At 59.1% G+C, this 19,802-nt stretch overlaps 1 protein-coding gene across 1 annotated transcript in view; it reads left to right on the top strand.

Annotated features, from left to right (window-relative positions):
- The first annotated feature begins 1,468 nt into the window (after positions 1 to 1,468).
- The window catches only part of DAGLB (diacylglycerol lipase beta), a 130,352-nt gene continuing 112,018 nt past the window's right edge, over positions 1,469 to 19,802 (top strand). The window contains exon 1 of the mRNA XM_073591030.1: positions 1,469 to 1,709. Coding sequence (XP_073447131.1) covers positions 1,615 to 1,709 — 95 coding nt within the window. The 5' untranslated portion in view covers positions 1,469 to 1,614. The remainder of the gene's footprint in view (positions 1,710 to 19,802) is intronic.

The raw sequence follows: 19,802 nt of genomic DNA, 5'->3' as shown, positions 1-19,802 counted from the left end.
CAAATACTTACCGTAATTTTCCTTTCCTGATAGGCTCCATGGCAGCAGGAGTCCCTCCCAATGCTTGGAGTAGGCTAGTTACGAAACACGGCTGAGAGCCCACAGCTGAAATTTATAGGGAGGGGTCCTATTGGGTAGTTATGGAGGCGGGGTCAACCCCACACGTATGCTGCCATGGAGCCTATCAGGAAAGGAAAATTACGGTAAGTATTTGATATAAATTTTCCGTTATCTTTCTCTGAAATAAATGTTCCTTGCAACATTGTTGCTGCTTCTATTTTGTTTTTTCTTATCTATTTTGTTTTTAAGAAAGCTAGAATGTAGAATGTTTTGATGCTTTAGTAAAATATATTTTTCTCTGTCACTTTCACTTGTTACTCTCCATCTCACAACAATCTTTACCCCAAACTCACACAGGTGTCTTTACAAAGCACAAACAATACCATTTTTATTATTTTTTTAAATGACAATTTTTTTTTTAATTGCATTTTAGTGTAAATATGAGATCTGAAGTCTTTTTGACCCCAGATCTCATATTTAAGAGGTCCTGTCAGGCTTTTTTTCTATTACAAGGGATGGTTACATTCCTTGTAATAGGAATAAAAGTGACACTTTTTTTTTAAAAACAGTGTAAAAATAAAAGGTAAAATAAATAATAATAAAAAAAATGTTTTAAATGCGCCCTGTCCCGCCGAGCTCGCGTGCAGAAGAGAATGCATACGTGAGTAGCGCCCACATATGAAAATGGTGTTCAAACTACACGTCAGGTATCGCCGCGATTGGTAGCGTGAGAGCAATAATTCTATCCCTAGACCTCCTCTGTAACTCAAAACATGCAACCTGCAGAATTTTTTAAATGTCGCCTATGGAGATTTTTAAGGGTAAAAGTTTGTCGCCATTCCACGAGCGGGCGCAATTTTGAAGCGTGACATATTGGGTGTAAATTTACTTGATGTAACGTTATCTTTCACAATATTAAAAAAAATTGGGCTAACTTTACTGTTGTCTTATTTTTTAATTCAAAAAAAGTGTATTGTTTCCAAAATAGTGCGCTTGTAAGACCGTTGTGTGTGTGACAGAAAGTATTGTAACGACCACCATTTTATTCTCTAGGGTGTTAGGAAAAAAATGTATAATGTTTGGGGGTTCTAAGTCATTTTCTAGCAAAAAAAGTTTTTAACTTGTAAACAACACATCTAAAAAAAGAGGCTCGGTCCTTAAGTGGTTAACCATTAGAATAGCAGTAGTCACAAATCGCAACTCTAATGATTGACATGGGGACCTGGAAACTGACCCTGTGCTCATTAGAGAGGATTTGTAAGGCTTCGACACAAAGAAATGTTGTAAATCTTTTTAGGTTTTACCGCGGACATTACCAAGACACAACCTACAATACAAAGCAGGAGCTGTCACAACAGACCTCAGAGCCCCTCCCACCTCAGTGAACACACACACAGCCCCGCCCACTCGGGGGTCACATGCTTCTGACATCACGAAGGTCCTTCGGCTTGTGTAGTGACAGACTGGAGATGGTTGTGGTCAGAGTCATACCGGGGGCTTGAGGCTGCTTCTCCCGCTTCTCACCAGGGTGATATAGCCCGGACAGGAGGAAAGATGCCGGGGCTCATGATGTTTGGCCGCCGCTGGGTCATAGCCAGTGATGACCTGGTCTTCCCTGGAGCCTTTGAACTGCTGGTCAGGTTCATCTGGTGAGTGATAGGCTGGGGGCTGACCGGCACCTGTAGGGGGAGTGTCCTACTATGAGCTTTATGTGACAAGGTGCCTGGGACTTGTAGTTCCACAGTCGTGGCTGGGCACACTTCAGTACAGGTATGCGGAAGAATCTCTGCAATTGGTTTCCATGGTTACTGCGTTCTGCACTCCATAGAAGCGCTTTATATGGGTTAGGCCATGGAAATTCAGGTGGTCTGTTCATGTGGAGGTAACATGTCTAATATATGAATATAATGAGGGCTTCACAAAGAAGAAATATCGGTGCATTGTCTGTGCCATACCGACACGTGACATCACACCGCTCTATTATGTGTTGTTACTCCGGACATACCAAATCATGTTACAGTGTGACTAGGGGGAAAACTTTTCTTCATTTTTGATAGAGTGCTGAAGGGTTGGAACCCCCTCCTGTGTCCCATTGGGGAGAGTTCCCTTCACTTCCTGTTCATTAGCCAAAACAGGAAATGAGATGAAATCCTTTCAAAGTGAGGACAGGGTCATCAGAACTAGTGTCCCCATTGGAGGATATCCCCCCTCCTCCATTGTTGTTCTGGTATCAACCCAAAATGTGGCTTTTTTTTTTTTTTAACTTTTAATGGAGAGCGTGAATCTTCCTCCTCCCCACGGTGACATAAATACTATAGTGAACACGGGAGGACAGCGAGGAGGTGTGTGTGTGTGTGTGGACAGCGAGGAGGGAGAGGAGGTGTGTGTGGGTGGACAGCGAGGAGGAGTGAGGTGTGTGGGAGGACAGCAAGGAGGGAGAGGAGGAGTGAGGTGTGTGGGAGGACAGCGAGGAGGAGTGAGGTGTGTGGGAGGACAGCAAGGAGGGAGAGGAGGAGTGAGGTGTGTGGGTGGACAGCGAGGAGGAGTGAGGTGTGTGGGAGGACAGCGAGGAGGGAGAGGAGGAGTGAGGTGTGTGTGTGGGAGGACAGCGAGGAGGGAGAGGAGGAGTGAGGTGTGTGGGAGGACAGCGAGGAGGGAGAGGAGGAGTGAGGTGTGTGTGGGAGGACAGCGAGGAGGGAGAGGAGGAGTGAGGTGTGTGTGGGAGGACAGCGAGGAGGGAGAGGAGGAGTGAGCCGTGTGGGAGGACAGCGAGGAGGGAGAGGAGGAGTGAGCCGTGTGGGTGGACAGCGAGGAGGGAGAGGAGGAGTGAGGTGTGTTGGTGGACAGCGAGGAGGCAGAGGAGGAGTGAGGTGTGTGGGGAGGAAGAGTGAGGTGTGTGGGTGGACAGCGAGGAGGAGTGAGGTGTGTGGGTGGACAGCGAGGAGTGAAATATGGGGTGGCGGTGCGATGTTGGTCTATTGAGTAGGGTGGACCCACATCCTGAATTTTCAGGGAGAAATGGAAATTTGATCCTCTTAGGGGACTTTAAAGGGGACACCTACTCATAAGTAATAGAGTATAATAAAGAGTGTAATAGATGTAGGTATGATTGCAAAAGTATGGGTGTTTATTGGGGTAAGGATACGGGTAAATAGGGGGTACAATAGATGAGGCATAAGGTACAGGATACAAGTTATAAACAAGGAAACATGGCAATACAACATGCAAAAAGATCCACAATCATGGGACTCCAGGTGTGTATGGAGCACGCACCCAGAGAGTACCCGGCGCGTTTCGAGATAAACTCTTCCTCAGGGGTGTCTGATAGGGATCAGCAAGCACAGAGGTATGTCATATTATGTTGCTTGGAGGGCATGTGTTACTGCATTGTATCCAATGAAGCACTCAAAAGAAAGGGGGGGTTATGGTTGGTTGGGGGGATAAAAAGACACACCACTGGACCTCCACGGATCGTTCGCCCCCAGTCCACGTCAGGCCCGTGACACGCAAAACCCGGTGGGGCGGCCTGAGAGAGAGCTCCCCAGCAGAGGGCGCCACAGAACCACCGTAGAAAAGAGTAATTCTAAGTATGCTCCAATCTGGAGAGGGCCGAAAGAAGGCCCTTGCAGGCAGGAGATTGCAGGTCTCCAGAGGGGGGTTTGGTATTTCTTGAGGTCCGGCCTGGTGAGCAAGTGCACTGGTCCTGTATGCTGTCCCAGACTGTGTGCATCCGATTCCCTATGAGGGTAGCGGTGCCCCAGGGGGGTGATGGCAGTGTGGGAGCAGTGGAGATGAGTGCTCCAACAGGGGGTCCAGGCCAGGAGGTCCAACCTGGTGGTTGTAGCAGCGGCAAGCGGCGATGTGTGGCAGAGAGCCGTCAGCGAGGAGTGAGGTGTGTGGACAGCGAGGAGGAGTGAGGTGTGTGGGTGGACAGCGAGGAGGAGTGAGGTGTGTGGGTGGACAGCGAGGAGGAGTGAGGTGTGTGGGAGGACAGCGAGGAGGAGTGAGGTGTGTGGGAGGACAGCGAGGAGGAGTGAGGTGTGTGGGAGGACAGCGAGGAGGAGTGAGGTGTGTGGGAGGACAGCGAGGAGGAGTGAGGTGTGTGGGAGGACAGCGAGGAGGAGTGAGGTGTGTGGGAGGACAGCGAGGAGGGAGAGGAGGAGTGAGGTGTGTGGGTGGACAGCGAGGAGGGAGAGGAGGTGTGTGGGTGGACAGCGAGGAGGGAGAGGAGGTGTGTGGGTGGACAGCGAGGAGGGAGAGGAGGTGTGTGGGTGGACAGCGAGGAGGGAGAGGAGGTGTGTGGGTGGACAGCGAGGAGGGAGAGGAGGAGTGAGGTGTGTGAGTGGACAGCGAGGAGGAAGGAGAGGAGGAGTGAGGCATGTGGGTGGACAGCGAGGAGGAGGGAGAGGAGGAGTGTGGGTGGACAGCGAGGAGGAGGGAGAGGAGGAGTGAGGCATGTAGGTGGATAGCGAGGAGGAGTGAGGCATGTAGGTGGATAGCGAGGAGGAGTGAGGCGTGTGGGCGGACAGCGAGGAGGAGTGAGGTGTGTGGGTGGACAGCGAGGAGGAGGAGTGGTGAGGTGTGTGTTGATGAAGTAGAGGTGAGGTATGTGGGTGGACAGCGAGGAGTGAGAGGAGGAGTGGGTTGTGTGGGTTGGCAGTGAGGTGTGTGGGAGGACAGCGAGGAGGGAGAGGAGGAGTGAGGTGTGTGGGTGGACAGCGAGGAGGAGTGAGGTGTGTGGGTGGACAGCGAGGAGGAGTGAGGTGTGTGGGTGGACAGCGAGGAGGAGTGAGGTGTGTGGGTGGACAGCGAGGAGGAGTGAGGTGTGTGGGTGGACAGCGAGGAGGAGGAGTGAGGTGTGTGTTTGTTGATGAAGTAGAGGTGAGGTGTTTAGATGGACAACCAGGAGGGAGAGGAGAAGTGAGGAGGGAGAGGAGGAGTGAGGTGTGTGGGAGGACAGTGAGGAGGGAGAGGAGGAGTGAGGTGTGTGGGAGGACAGTGAGGAGGAGGAGTGGTGTGTGTGTGGGTGGACAGCGAGGAGGAGTGGTGTGTGTGTGGGTGGACAGCGAGGAGGAGTGGTGTGTGTGGGTGGACAGCGAGGAGGAGTGGTGTGTGTGGGTGGACAGCGAGGAGGAGTGGTGTGTGTGGGTGGACAGCGAGGAGGAGTGGTGTGTGTGGGTGGACAGCGAGGAGGAGTGGTGTGTGTGGGTGGACAGCGAGGAGGAGTGGTGTGTGTGGGTGGACAGCGAGGAGGAGTGGTGTGTGTGGGTGGACAGCGAGGAGGAGTGGTGTGTGTGGGTGGACAGCGAGGAGGAGTGGTGTGTGTGGGTGGACAGCCAGGAGGAGTGTTGTGTGTGGGTGGACAGCCAGGAGGAGTGTTGTGTGTGGGTGGACAGCCAGGAGGAGTGTTGTGTGTGGGTGGACAGCCAGGAGGAGTGGTGTGTGTGGGTGGACAGCCAGGAGGAGGGAGGTGTGTGGGTGGACAGCCAGGAGGAGGGAGGTGTGTGGGTGGACAGCCAGGAGGAGGGAGGTGTGTGGGTGGACAGCCAGGAGGAGGGAGGTGTGTGGGTGGACAGCCAGGAGGAGGGAGGTGTGTGGGTGGACAGCCAGGAGGAGGGAGGTGTGTGGGAGGACAGCCAGGAGGGAGAGGAGGAGTGAGGTGTGTGGGTGGACAACGAGGAGGGAGAGGAGGTGTGTGGGTGGACAGCGAGGAGGGAGAGGAGGAGGAGGAGTGAGGTGGGTGGGTGGACAGCCAGGAGGAGCGAGGTGTGTGGGAGGACAGCCAGGAGGAGCGAGGTGTGTGGGAGGACAGCCAGGAGGGAGAGGAGGAGTGAGGTGTGTGGGTGGACAACGAGGAGGGAGAGGAGGTGTGTGGGTGGACAGCGAGGAGGGAGAGGAGGAGGAGGAGTGAGGTGGGTGGACAGCGAGGAGGAGTGAGGTGGGTGGACAGCGAGGAGGAGTGAGGTGTGTGGGAGGACAGCGAGGAGGGAGAGGAGGAGTGAGGTGTGTGGGTGGACAGCGAGGAGGGAGAGGAGGTGTGTGGGTGGACAGCGAGGAGGGAGAGGAGATGTGTGGGTGGACAGCGAGGAGGGAGAGGAGGAGTGAGGTGTGTGAGTGGACAGCGAGGAGGAAGGAGAGGAGGAGTGAGGCATGTGGGTGGACAGCGAGGAGGAGGGAGAGGAGGAGTGTGGGTGGACAGCGAGGAGGAGGGAGAGGAGGAGTGAGGCATGTAGGTGGATAGCGAGGAGGAGTGAGGCGTGTGGGCGGACAGCGAGGGGGAGGAGGAGTGAGGTGTGTGGGTGGACAGCGAGGAGGAGGGAGAGGAGGAGGAGTGAGGTGTGTGTTGATGAAGTAGAGGTGAGGTATGTGGGTGGACAGCGAGGAGTGAGAGGAGGAGTGGGTTGTGTGGGTGGACAGTGAGGTGTGTGGGAGGACAGCGAGGAGGGAGAGGAGGAGTGAGGTGTGTGGGTGGACAGCGAGGAGGAGTGAGGTGTGTGGGTGGACAGCGAGGAGGAGTGAGGTGTGTGGGTGGACAGCGAGGAGGAGTGAGGTGTGTGGGTGGACAGCGAGGAGGAGTGAGGTGTGTGGGTGGACAGCGAGGAGGAGTGAGGTGTGTGGGTGGACAGCGAGGAGGAGGAGTGAGGTGTGTGTTTGTTGATGAAGTAGAGGTGAGGTGTTTAGATGGACAACCAGGAGGGAGAGGAGAAGTGAGGAGGGAGAGGAGGAGTGAGGTGTGTGGGAGGACAGTGAGGAGGGAGAGGAGGAGTGAGGTGTGTGGGAGGACAGTGAGGAGGAGGAGTGGTGTGTGTGTGGGTGGACAGCGAGGAGTGGTGTGTGTGGGTGGACAGCGAGGAGGAGTGGTGTGTGTGGGTGGACAGCGAGGAGGAGTGGTGTGTGTGGGTGGACAGCGAGGAGGAGTGGTGTGTGTGGGTGGACAGCGAGGAGGAGTGGTGTGTGTGGGTGGACAGCGAGGAGGAGTGGTGTGTGTGTGGGTGGACAGCGAGGAGGAGTGGTGTGTGTGTGGGTGGACAGCGAGGAGGAGTGGTGTGTGTGTGTGGGTGGACAGCGAGGAGGAGTGGTGTGTGTGTGGGTGGACAGCGAGGAGGAGTGGTGTGTGTGGGTGGACAGCGAGGAGGAGTGGTGTGTGTGGGTGGACAGCGAGGAGGAGTGGTGTGTGTGGGTGGACAGCGAGGAGGAGTGGTGTGTGTGGGTGGACAGCGAGGAGGAGTGGTGTGTGTGGGTGGACAGCGAGGAGGAGTGGTGTGTGTGGGTGGACAGCGAGGAGGAGTGGTGTGTGTGGGTGGACAGCGAGGAGGAGTGGTGTGTGTGGGTGGACAGCGAGGAGGAGTGGTGTGTGTGGGTGGACAGCGAGGAGGAGTGGTGTGTGTGGGTGGACAGCGAGGAGGAGTGGTGTGTGTGGGTGGACAGCGAGGAGGAGTGGTGTGTGTGGGTGGACAGCGAGGAGGAGTGGTGTGTGTGGGTGGACAGCGAGGAGGAGTGGTGTGTGTGGGTGGACAGCGAGGAGGAGTGGTGTGTGTGGGTGGACAGCGAGGAGGAGTGGTGTGTGTGGGAGGACAGCGATTAGGATGAAGGTGTGTGGGAGGACAGCGAGGAGGGAGAGGAGGAGTGAGGTGTGTGGGTGGACAGCGAGGAGGGAGAGGAGGTGTGTGGGTGGACAGCAAGGAGGGAGAGGAGGAGTGAGGTGGGAGAGGAGGAGTGGTGTGTGTGGGTGGACAGCGAGGAGGAGTGGTGTGTGTGTGGGTGGACAGCGAGGAGGAGTGGTGTGTGTGTGGGTGGACAGCGAGGAGGAGTGGTGTGTGTGTGGGTGGACAGCGAGGAGGAGTGGTGTGTGTGTGGGTGGACAGCGAGGAGGAGTGGTGTGTGTGTGGGTGGACAGCGAGGAGGAGTGGTGTGTGTGGGTGGACAGCGAGGAGGAGTGGTGTGTGTGGGTGGACAGCGAGGAGGAGTGGTGTGTGTGGGTGGACAGCGAGGAGGAGTGGTGTGTGTGGGTGGACAGCGAGGAGGAGTGGTGTGTGTGGGTGGACAGCGAGGAGGAGTGGTGTGTGTGTGTGGGTGGACAGCGAGGAGGAGTGGTGTGTGTGTGGGTGGACAGCGAGGAGGAGTGGTGTGTGTGTGGGTGGACAGCGAGGAGGAGGGAGAGGAGGAGTGAGATGTGTGGGAGGACAGCGAGGAGGGAGAGGAGGAGTGAGGTGTGTGTTTGTTGATGAAGTAGAGGTGAGGTGTTTAGATGGACAACCACGAGGGAGAGGAGGAGTGAGGTGTGTGGGAGGACAGCGAGGAGGGAGAGGAGGAGTGAGGTGTGTGGGTGGACAGCGAGGAGGGAGAGGAGGAGTGAGGTGGGTGGACAGCGAGGAGGAGTGAGGTGGGTGGACAGCGAGGAGGAGTGAGGTGTGTGGGAGGACAGCGAGGAGGGAGAGGAGGAGTGAGGTGTGTGGGAGGACAGTGAGGAGGGAGAGGAGGCGTGAGGTGTGTGGGTGGACAGCAAGGAGGGAGAGGAGGAGTGAGGTGTGTGGGTGGACAGAGAGGAGGAGTGAGGAAAGCGAGGGGGAGTGAGGTGTGTGGGAGGGCAGCGAGGAGGAGTGAGGTGTGTGGGAGGACAGCGAGGAGGGAGAGGAGGAGTGAGGTGTGTGGGTGGACAGCGAGGAGGGAGAGGAGGAGTGAGGTGTGTGGGAGGACAGCGAGGAGGGAGAGGAGGAGTGAGGTGTGTGGGAGGACAGCGAGGAGGGAGAGCAGGAGTGAGGTGTGTGGGAGGACAGCGAGGAGGGAGAGGAGGAGTGAGGTGTGTGGGAGGACAGCGAGGAGGGAGAGGAGGAGTGAGGTGTGTGGGATGACAGCGAGGAGGGAGAGGAGGAGTGAGGTGTGTGGGAGGACAGCGAGGAGGGAGAGGAGTGAGGTGTGTGGGAGGACAGCGAGGAGGGAGAGGAGTGAGGTGTGTGGGAGGACAGCGAGGAGGGAGAGGAGGAGTGAGTTGTGAGGAGGGAGAGGAGGAGTGAGGTGTGTGGGTGGACAGCGAGGAGGAGTGAGGGGTGTGGGTGGACAGCGAGGAGGGAGAGAAGGAGTGAGGGGTGTGGGAGGACAGCGAGGAGGAGTGAGGTGTGTGGGTTGACAGCGAGGAGGAGGAGTGAGGTGTGTGGGTGGACAGCGAGGAGGAGGGAGAGGAGGAGTGAGATGTGTGGGAGGACAGCGAGGAGGGAGAGGAGGAGTGAGGTGTGTGGGAGGACAGCGAGGAGGGAGAGGAGGAGTGAGTTGTGAGGAGGGAGAGGAGGAGTGAGGTGTATGGGCGGACAGCGAGGAGGAGTGAGGTGTGTGGGTGGACAGCGAGGAGGGAGAGAAGGAGTGAGGTGTGTGGGAGGACAGCAAGGAGGAGTGAGGTGTGTGGGAGGACAGCGAGGAGGAGTGAGGTGTGTGGGAGGACAGCGAGGAGGGAGAGGAGGAGTGAGGTGTGTGGGTGGACAGCGAGGAGGGAGAGGAGGAGTGAGGTGTGTGGGAGGACAGCGAGGAGGGAGAGGAGGAGTGAGGTGTGTGGGAGGACAGCGAGGAGGGAGAGCAGGAGTGAGGTGTGTGGGAGGACAGCGAGGAGGGAGAGGAGGAGTGAGGTGTGTGGGAGGACAGCGAGGAGGGAGAGGAGGAGTGAGGTGTGTGGGATGACAGCGAGGAGGGAGAGGAGGAGTGAGGTGTGTGGGAGGACAGCGAGGAGGGAGAGGAGTGAGGTGTGTGGGAGGACAGCGAGGAGGGAGAGGAGTGAGGTGTGTGGGAGGACAGCGAGGAGGGAGAGGAGGAGTGAGTTGTGAGGAGGGAGAGGAGGAGTGAGGTGTGTGGGTGGACAGCGAGGAGGAGTGAGGGGTGTGGGTGGACAGCGAGGAGGGAGAGAAGGAGTGAGGGGTGTGGGAGGACAGCGAGGAGGAGTGAGGTGTGTGGGTTGACAGCGAGGAGGAGGAGTGAGGTGTGTGGGTGGACAGCGAGGAGGAGGGAGAGGAGGAGTGAGATGTGTGGGAGGACAGCGAGGAGGGAGAGGAGGAGTGAGGTGTGTGGGAGGACAGCGAGGAGGGAGAGGAGGAGTGAGTTGTGAGGAGGGAGAGGAGGAGTGAGGTGTATGGGCGGACAGCGAGGAGGAGTGAGGTGTGTGGGTGGACAGCGAGGAGGGAGAGAAGGAGTGAGGTGTGTGGGAGGACAGCAAGGAGGAGTGAGGTGTGTGGGAGGACAGCGAGGAGGAGTGAGGTGTGTGTGGGAGGACAACGAGGAGGGAGAGGAGGAGTGAGGTGTGTGGGAGGAGGGAGAGGAGGAGTGAGGTGTGTGGGAGGACAGCGAGGAGTGAGGTGTGTGGGTTGACAGCGAGGAGGAGGAGTGAGGTGTGTGGGTGGACAGCGAGGAGGAGGGAGAGGAGGAGTGAGATGTGTGGGAGGACAGCGAGGAGGGAGAGGAGGAGTGAGGTGTGTGGGAGGATAGCGAGGAGGAGGGAGAGGAGGAGTGAGGTGTGTGTTTGTTGATGAAGTAGAGGTGAGGTGTTTAGATGGACAACCACGAGGGAGAGGAGGAGTGAGGTGTGTGGGAGGACAGCGAGGAGGGAGAGGAGGAGTGAGGTGTGTGGGAGGCAGCGAGGAGGGAGAGGAGGAGTGAGGTGTGTGGGAGGACAGCGAGGAGGGAGAGGAGGAGTGAGGTGTGTGGGTGGACAGCGAGGAGGAGTAAGGTGTGTGTGTGTGGGAGGACAGCGAGGAGGGAGAGGAGGAGTGAGGTGTGTGGGTGGACAGCGAGGAGGAGTGAGGTGTGTGGGTGGACAGCGAGGAGTGAGGAGGAGTGAGGAGGGAGAGGAGCGAGGTGTGTGGGAGGACAGCGAGGAGGAGTGAGGTGTGTGGGAGGACAGCGAGGAGGGAGAGGAGGAGTGAGGTGTGTGGGAGGACAGCGAGGAGGGAGAGGAGGAGTGAGGTGTGTGGGAGGACAGCGGTGAGGTGTGTGGGAGGAGGGAGAGGAGGAGTGAGGTGTGTGGGTGGACAGCGAGGAGGAGGGAGAGGAGGAGTGAGGTGTGTGGGTGGACAGCGAAGAGGAGGGAGAGGAGGAGTGAGATGTGTGGGTGGACAGAGAGGAGGAGGGAGAGGAGGAGTGAGGTGTGTGGGAGGACAGCGAGGAGGAGGGAGAGGAGGAGTGAGGTGTGCGGGTGGACAGAGAGGAGGAGGGAGAGGAGGAGTGAGGTGTGTGGGAGGACAGCGAGGAGGAGGGAGAGGAGGACTGAGGTGTGTGGGTGGACAGCGAGGAGGAGGGAGAGGAGTGGTGAGGTGTGTGGGAGGACAGCGAGGAGGGAGAGGAGGAGTGAGGTGTGTGGGAAGACAGCGAGGAGGGAGAGGAGGAGTGAGGTGTGTGGGAGGACAGCGAGGAGGAGGGAGAGGAGGAGTGAGGTGTGTGGGAGGACAGCGAGGGGGGAGAGGAGGAGTAAGGTGTGTGGGAGGACAGCGAGTAGGGAGAGGAGGAGTGAGGTGTGTGGGAGGACAGCGAGGAGGAGGGAGAGGAGGAGTGAGGTGTGTGGGAGGACAGCGAGGAGGGAGAAGAGGAGTGAGGTGTGTGGGAGGACAGCGAAGAGGAGTGAGGTGTGTGTGGGAGGACAGCGAGGAGGAGGGAGAGGAGTGAGGTGTGTGGGAGTACAGCGAGGAGGGAGAGGAGGAGTGAGGTGTGTGGGAGGACGGAGAGGAGTGAGGTGTGTGGGAGGACAGCGAGGAGGGAGAGGAGGAGTGAGGTGTGTGGGAGGACAGTGAGGAGGGAGAGGAGGAATGAGGTGTGTGGGAGGACAGCGAGGAGGGAGAGGAGGAGTGAGGTGTGTGGGAGGACAGCGAGGAGGAGTGAGGTGTGTGGGAGGACAGCGAGAAGGGAGAGGAGGAGTGAGGTGTGTGGGAGGACAGCGAGGAGGAGGAGTGAGGTGCGTGGGAGGACAGCGAGGGGGGAGAGGAGGAGTGAGGTGTGTGGTAGGACAGTGAGGAGGAGGGAGAGAAGGAGTGAGGTGTGTGGGAGGACAGCGAGGAGGAGGGAAAGGAGGAGTGAGGTGTGTGGGAGGACAGCGAGGAGGAGGGAGAGGAGGAGTGAGGTGTGTGGGAGGACAGCGAGCAGGAGGGAGAGGAGGAGTGAGGTGTGTGGGAGGACAGCAAGGAGGAGGGAGAGGAGGAGTGAGGTGTGTGGGCGGACAGCGAGGAGGAGGGAGAGGAGCAGTGAGGTGTGTGGGAGGACAGCGAGGAGGAGTGAGGTGTGTGGGAGGACAGCGAGGAGGAGTGAGGTGTGTGGGAGGACAGCGAGGAGTCGTGTGGGAGGACAGCGAGGAGGGAGAGGAGGAGTGAGGTGTGTGGGTGGACAGCGAGGGGGGAGAGGAGGAGAGAGGTGTGTGGGAATGACAGCGAGTAGGGAGAGGAGGAGTGAGGTGTGTGGGAGGACAGAGAGGAGGAGTGAGGTGTGTGGGAGGACAGCGAGGGGGAGAGGAGGAGTGAGGTGTGTGGGAGGACAGCGAGGAGGAGGGAAAGGAGGAGTGAGGTGTGTGGGAGGACAGTGAGGAGGAGGGAAAGGAGGAGTGAGGTGTGTGGGAGGACAGTGAGGAGGAGTGAGAGGAGGAGTGAGGTGTGTGGGAGGACAGCGAGGAGGAGTGAGGTGTGTGGGAGGACAGCAAGGAGGAGTGAGGTGTGTGGAAGGACAGCGAGGAGGCATGAGGTGTGTGGGAGGACAGCGAGGAGGGAGAGGAGGAGTGAGGTGTGTGGGAGGACAGCGAGGAGGAGGAGTGAGGTGTGTGGGAGGACAGCGAGGGGGGAAAGGAGGAGTGAGGTGTGTGGGAGGACAGCGAGAAGGAGGGAGAAGAGGAGTGAGGTGTGTGGGAGGACAGCGAGGAGGAGGGAGAGGAGGAGTGAGGTGTGTGGGAGGACAGCGAGGATGGAGAGGATCAGTGAGGTGTGTGGGAGGACGGAGAGGAGGAGGAGTGAGGTGTGTGGGTGGACAGCGAGGAGGAGGGAGAGGAGGAGTGAGGCGTGTGGATGGACAGCGAGGAGGAGGAGTGAGCCGTGTGGGTGGACAGCGAGGAGGGAGAGGAGGAGTGAGGTGTGTGGGTGGACAGCGAGGAGGGAGAGGAGGAGTGAGGTGTGTGGGGAGGAAGAGTGAGGTGTGTGGGTGGACAGCGAGGAGGAGTGAGGTGTGTGGGTGGACAGCGAGGAGTGAAATATGGGGTGGCGGTGCGATGTTGGTCTATTGAGTAGGGTGGACCCACATCCTGAATTTTCAGGGAGAAATGGAAATTTGATCCTCTTAGGGGACTTTAAAGGGGACACCTACTCATAAGTAATAGAGTATAATAAAGAGTGTAATAGATGTAGGTATGATTGCAAAAGTATGGGTGTTTATTGGGGTAAGGATACGGGTAAATAGGGGGTACAATAGATGAGGCATAAGGTACAGGATACAAGTTATAAACAAGGAAACATGGCAATACAACATGCAAAAAGATCCACAATCATGGGACTCCAGGTGTGTATGGAGCACGCACCCAGAGAGTACCCGGCGCGTTTCGAGATAAACTCTTCCTCAGGGGTGTCTGATAGGGATCAGCAAGCACAGAGGTATGTCATATTATGTTGCTTGGAGGGCATGTGTTACTGCATTGTATTCAATGAAGCACTCAAAAGAAAGGGGGGGGTTTGGTTGGTTGGGGGGATAAAAAGACACACCACTGGACCTCCACGGATCGTTCGCCCCCAGTCCACGTCAGGCCCGTGACACGCAAAACCCGGTGGGGCGGCCTGAGAGAGAGCTCCCCAGCAGAGGGCGCCACAGAGCCACCGTAGAAAAGAGTAATTCTAAGTATGCTCCAATCTGGAGAGGGCCGAAAGAAGGCCCTTGCAGGCAGGAGATTGCAGGTCTCCAGAGGGGGGGTTTGGTATTTCTTGAGGTCCGGCCTGGTGAGCAAGTGCACTGGTCCTGTATGCTGTCCCAGACTGTGTGCATCCGATTCCCTATGAGGGTAGCGGTGCCCCAGGGGGGTGATGGCAGTGTGGGAGCAGTGGAGATGAGTGCTCCAACAGGGGGTCCAGGCCAGGAGGTCCAACCTGGTGGTTGTAGCAGCGGCAAGCGACGATGTGTGGCAGAGAGCCGTCAGCGAGGAGTGAGGTGTGTGGACAGCGAGGAGGAGTGAGGTGTGTGGGAGGACAGCGAGGAGGAGTGAGGTGTGTGGGAGGACAGCGAGGAGGAGTGAGGTGTGTGGGAGGACAGCGAGGAGGGAGAGGAGGAGTGAGGTGTGTGGGTGGACAGCGAGGAGGGAGAGGAGGTGTGTGGGTGGACAGCGAGGAGGGAGAGGAGGTGTGTGGGTGGACAGCGAGGAGGGAGAGGAGGAGTGAGGTGTGTGAGTGGACAGCGAGGAGTAAGGAGAGGAGGAGTGAGGCATGTGGGTGGACAGCGAGGAGGAGGGAGAGGAGGAGTGAGGCATGTAGGTGGATAGTGAGGAGGAGTGAGGCGTGTGGGCGGACAGCGAGGGGGAGGAGGAGTGAGGTGTGTGGGTGGACAGCGAGGAGGAGGGAGAGGAGGAGGAGTGAGGTGTGTGTTGATGAAGTAGAGGTGAGGTATGTGGGTGGACAGCGAGGAGTGAGAGGAGGAGTGGGTTGTGTGGGTGGACAGTGAGGTGTGTGGGAGGACAGCGAGGAGGGAGAGGAGGAGTGAGGTGTGTGGGTGGACAGCGAGGAGGAGTGAGGTGTGTGGGTGGACAGCGAGGAGGAGTGAGGTGTGTGGGTGGACAGCGAGGAGGAGGAGTGAGGTGTGTGTTTGTTGATGAAGTAGAGGTGAGGTGTTTAGATGGACAACCAGGAGGGAGAGGAGAAGTGAGGAGGGAGAGGAGGAGTGAGGTGTGTGGGTGGACAGCGAGGAGGAGTGGTGTGTGTGGGTGGACAGCGAGGAGGAGTGGTGTGTGTGGGTGGACAGCGAGGAGGAGTGGTGTGTGTGGGTGGACAGCGAGGAGGAGTGGTGTGTGTGGGTGGACAGCGAGGAGGAGTGGTGTGTGTGGGTGGACAGCGAGGAGGAGTGGTGTGTGTGGGTGGACAGCGAGGAGGAGTGGTGTGTGTGGGTGGACAGCGAGGAGGAGTGGTGTGTGTGGGTGGACAGCGAGGAGGAGTGGTGTGTGTGGGTGGACAGCGAGGAGGAGTGGTGTGTGTGGGTGGACAGCGAGGAGGAGTGGTGTGTGTGGGTGGACAGCGAGGAGGAGTGGTGTGTGTGGGTGGACAGCGAGGAGGAGTGAGGTGTGTGGGTGGACAGCGAGGAGGTGTGTGGGTGGACAGCGAGGAGGAGTGAGGTGTGTGGGTGGACAGCGAGGAGGAGTGAGGTGTGTGGGTGGACAGCCAGGAGGAGTGAGGTGTGTGGGTGGACAGCGAGGAGGAGTGAGGTGTGTGGGAGGACAGCGAGGAGGATGAAGGTGTGTGGGAGGACAGCGAGGAGGGAGAGGAGGAGTGAGGTGTGTGGGTGGACAGCGAGGAGGGAGAGGAGGTGTGTGGGTGGACAGCGAGGAGGGAGAGGAGGAGTGAGGTGGGTGGACAGCGAGGAGGAGTGAGGTGGGTGGACAGCGAGGAGGAGTGAGGTGGGTGGACAGCGAGGAGGAGTGAGGTGGGTGGACAGCGAGGAGGAGTGAGGTGTGTGGGAGGACAGCGAGGAGGGAGAGGAGGAGTGGGGTGTGTGGGTGGACAGTGAGGTGTGTGGGAGGACAGCGAGGAGGGAGAGGAGGAGTGAGGTGTGTGGGTGGACAGCGAGGAGGAGGAGTGAGGTGTGTGTTTGTTGATGAAGTAGAGGTGAGGTGTTTAGATGGACAACCAGGAGGGAGAGGAGAAGTGAGGAGGGAGAGGAGGAGTGAGGTGTGTGGGAGGACAGTGAGGAGGGAGAGGAGGAGTGAGGTGTGTGGGAGGACAGTGAGGAGGGAGAGGAGGAGTGAGGTGTGTGGGAGGACAGTGAGGAGGGAGAGGAGGAGTGAGGTGTGTGGGAGGACAGTGAGGAGGGAGAGGAGGAGTGGTGTGTGTGGGTGGACAGCGAGGAGGAGTGGTGTGTGTGGGTGGACAGCGAGGAGGAGTGGTGTGTGTGTGGGTGGACAGCGAGGAGGAGTGGTGTGTGTGTGGGTGGACAGCCAGGAGGAGTGAGGTGTGTGGGTGGACAGCCAGGAGGAGTGAGGTGTGTGGGTGGACAGCCAGGAGGAGTGAGGTGTGTGGGTGGACAGCCAGGAGGAGTGAGGTGTGTGGGAGGACAGCCAGGAGGAGTGAGGTGTGTGGGAGGACAGCCAGGAGGAGTGAGGTGTGTGGGAGGACAGCCAGGAGGAGTGAGGTGTGTGGGTGGACAGCGAGGAGGAGTGGTGTGTGTGTGGGTGGACAGCGAGGAGGAGTGATGTGTGTGTGGGAGGACAGCAAGGAGGAGGGAGAGGAGGAGTGAGGTGTGTGGGTGGACAGCGAGGAGGGAGAGGAGGAGTGAGGTGTGTGGGAGGACAGCGAGGAGGGAGAGGAGGAGCGAGGTGTGTGGGAGGACAGCGAGGAGGGAGAGGAGGAGTGAGGTGTGTGGGTGGACAGCGAGGAGGGAGAGGAGGAGTAAGATGTGTGGGAGGACAGCGAGGAGGGAGAGGAGGAGTGAGGTGTGTGGGTGGACAGAGAGGAGGAGTGAGGAAAGCGAGGGGGAGTGAGGTGTGTGGGAGGGCAGCGAGGAGGAGTGAGGTGTGTGGGAGGAGGGAGAGGAGGAGTGAGGTGTGTGGGTGGACAGCGAGGAGGGAGAGGAGGAGTGAGGTGTGTGGGTGGACAGCGAGGAGGGAGAGGAGGAGTGAGGTGTGTGGGAGGACAGCGAGGAGGGAGAGGAGGAGTGAGGTGTGTGGGAGGACAGCGAGGAGGGAGAGGAGGAGTGAGGTGTGTGGGAGGACAGCGAGGAGGGAGAGGAGGAGTGAGGTGTGTGGGAGGACAGCGAGGAGGGAGAGGAGTGAGGTGTGTGGGAGGACAGCGAGGAGGGAGAGGAGGAGTGAGGTGTGTGGGAGGACAGCGAGGAGGGAGAGGAGGAGTGAGGTGTGTGGGAGGACAGCGAGGAGGGAGAGGAGGAGTGAGGTGTGTGGGAGGACAGCGAGGAGGGAGAGGAGGAGTGAGGTGTGAGGAGGGAGAGGAGGAGTGAGGTGTGTGGGTGGACAGCGAGGAGGAGTGAGGTGTGTGGGTGGACAGCGAGGAGGGAGAGGAGTGAGGGGTGTGGGAGGACAGCGAGGAGGAGTGAGGGGTGTGGGTGGACAGCGAGGAGGGAGAGAAGGAGTGAGGGGTGTGGGAGGACAGCGAGGAGGAGTGAGGTGTGTGGGTTGACAGCGAGGAGGAGGAGTGAGGTGTGTGGGTGGACAGCGAGGAGGAGGGAGAGGAGGAGTGAGATGTGTGGGAGGACAGCGAGGAGGGAGAGGAGGAGTGAGGTGTGTGGGAGGACAGCGAGGAGGGAGAGGAGGAGTGAGTTGTGAGGAGGGAGAGGAGGAGTGAGGTGTATGGGCGGACAGCGAGGAGGAGTGAGGTGTGTGGGTGGACAGCGAGGAGGGAGAGAAGGAGTGAGGTGTGTGGGAGGACAGCGAGGAGGAGTGAGGTGTGTGGGAGGACAGCGAGGAGGAGTGAGGTGTGTGTGGGAGGACAGCGAGGAGGGAGAGGAGGAGTGAGGTGTGTGGGAGGACAGCGAGGAGGGAGAGGAGTGAGGTGTGTGGGTTGACAGCGAGGAGGAGGAGTGAGGTGTGTGGGTGGACAGCGAGGAGGAGGGAGAGGAGGAGTGAGATGTGTGGGAGGACAGCGAGGAGGGAGAGGAGGAGTGAGGTGTGTGGGAGGACAGCGAGGAGGAGGGAGAGGAGGAGTGAGGTGTGTGTTTGTTGATGAAGTAGAGGTGAGGTGTTTAGATGGACAACCACGAGGGAGAGGAGGAGTGAGGTGTGTGGGAGGACAGCGAGGAGGGAGAGGAGGAGTGAGGTGTGTGGGAGGACAGCGAGGAGGGAGAGGAGGAGTGAGGTGTGTGGGAGGACAGCGAGGAGGGAGAGGAGGAGTGAGGTGTGTGGGTGGACAGCGAGGAGGGAGAGGAGGAGTGAGGTGTGTGGGTGGACAGCGAGGAGTGAGGAGGAGTGAGGAGGGAGAGGAGCGAGGTGTGTGGGAGGACAGTGAGGAGGGAGAGGAGGAGTGAGGTGTGTGGGAGGACAGCGAGGAGGGAGAGGAGGAGTGAGGTGTGTGGGAGGACAGCGAGGAGGGAGAGGAGGAGTGAGGTGTGTGGGTGGACAGCGAGGAGGAGGGAGAGGAGGAGTGAGGTGTGTGGGTGGACAGCGAAGAGGAGGGAGAGGAGGAGTGAGGTGTGCGGGTGGACAGAGAGGAGGAGGGAGAGGAGGAGTGAGGTGTGTGGGAGGACAGCGAGGAGGAGGGAGAGGAGGAGTGAGGTGTGCGGGTGGACAGAGAGGAGGAGGGAGAGGAGGAGTGAGGTGTGCGGGTGGACAGAGAGGAGGAGGGAGAGGAGGAGTGAGGTGTGTGGGAGGACAGCGAGGAGGAGGGAGAGGAGGAGTGAGGTGTGTGGGAGGACAGCGAGGAGGAGGGAGAGGAGGAGTGAGGTGTGTGGGAGGACAGCGAGGAGGAGGGAGAGGAGGAGTGAGGTGTGTGGGAGGACAGCGAAGAGGAGGGAGAGGAGGAGTGAGGTGTGTGGGTGGACAGCGAGGAGGGAGAGGAGGAGTAAGGTGTGTGTGTGGAAGGACAGTGAGGAGGGAGAGGAGGAGTGAGGTGTGTGGGAGGACAGCGAGGAGGAGGAGTGAGGTGCGTGGGAGGACAGCGAAGGGGGAGAGGAGGAGTGAGGTGTGTGGTAGGACAGCGAGGAGGAGGGAGAGGAGGAGTGAGGTGTGTGGGAGGACAGCGAGGAGGAGGGAAAGGAGGAGTGAGGTGTGTGGGAGGACAGCGAGGAGGAGGGAGAGGAGGAGTGAGGTGTGTGGGAGGACAGCGAGCAGGAGGGAGAGGAGGAGTGAGGTGTGTGGGAGGACAGCGAGGAGGAGGGAGAGGAGGAGTGAGGTGTGTGGGCGGACAGCGAGGAGGAGGGAGAGGAGGATTGAGGTGTGTGGGAGGACAGCGAGGAGGAGTGAGGTGTGTGGGAGGACAGCGAGGAGTCGTGTGGGAGGACAGCGAGGAGGGAGAGGAGGAGTGAGGTGTGTGGGAGGACAGCGAGGGGGGAGAGGAGGAGTGAGGTGTGTGGGTGGACAGCGAGGGGGGAGAGGAGGAGAGAGGTGTGTGGGAGGACAGCGAGTAGGGAGAGGAGGAGTAAGGTGTGTGGGAGGACAGAGAGGAGGAGTGAGGTGTGTGGGAGGACAGCGAGGGGGGAGAGGAGGAGTGAGGTGTGTGGGAGGACAGCGAGGAGGAGGGAAAGGAGGAGTGAGGTGTGTGGGAGGACAGTGAGGAGGAGGGAAAGGAGGAGTGAGGTGTGTGGGAGGACAGCGAGGAGGAGTGAGGTGTGTGGGAGGACAGCGAGGAGGAGTGAGGTGTGTGGGAGGACAGCGAGGAGGAGTGAGGTGTGTGGAAGGACAGCGAGGAGGCATGAGGTGTGTGGGAGGACAGCGAGGAGGGAGAGGAGGAGTGAGGTGTGTGGGAGGACAGCGAGGAGGAGGAGTGAGGTGTGGGAGGACAGCGAGGGGGGAGAGGAGTGAGGTGTGTGGGAGGAAAGCGAGGGAGGAGAGGAGGAGTGAGGTGTGTGGGAGGACAGCGAGGGGGGAGAGGAGGAGT

The sequence above is a fragment of the Aquarana catesbeiana genome, linkage group LG06 (genome assembly GCF_042186555.1).
Source record: "Aquarana catesbeiana isolate 2022-GZ linkage group LG06, ASM4218655v1, whole genome shotgun sequence".
NCBI lineage: Eukaryota > Metazoa > Chordata > Amphibia > Anura > Ranidae > Aquarana > Aquarana catesbeiana.
Note: the sequence above shows the minus strand (reverse complement) of the source record. Positions and strands in the feature narration are given on the sequence as shown.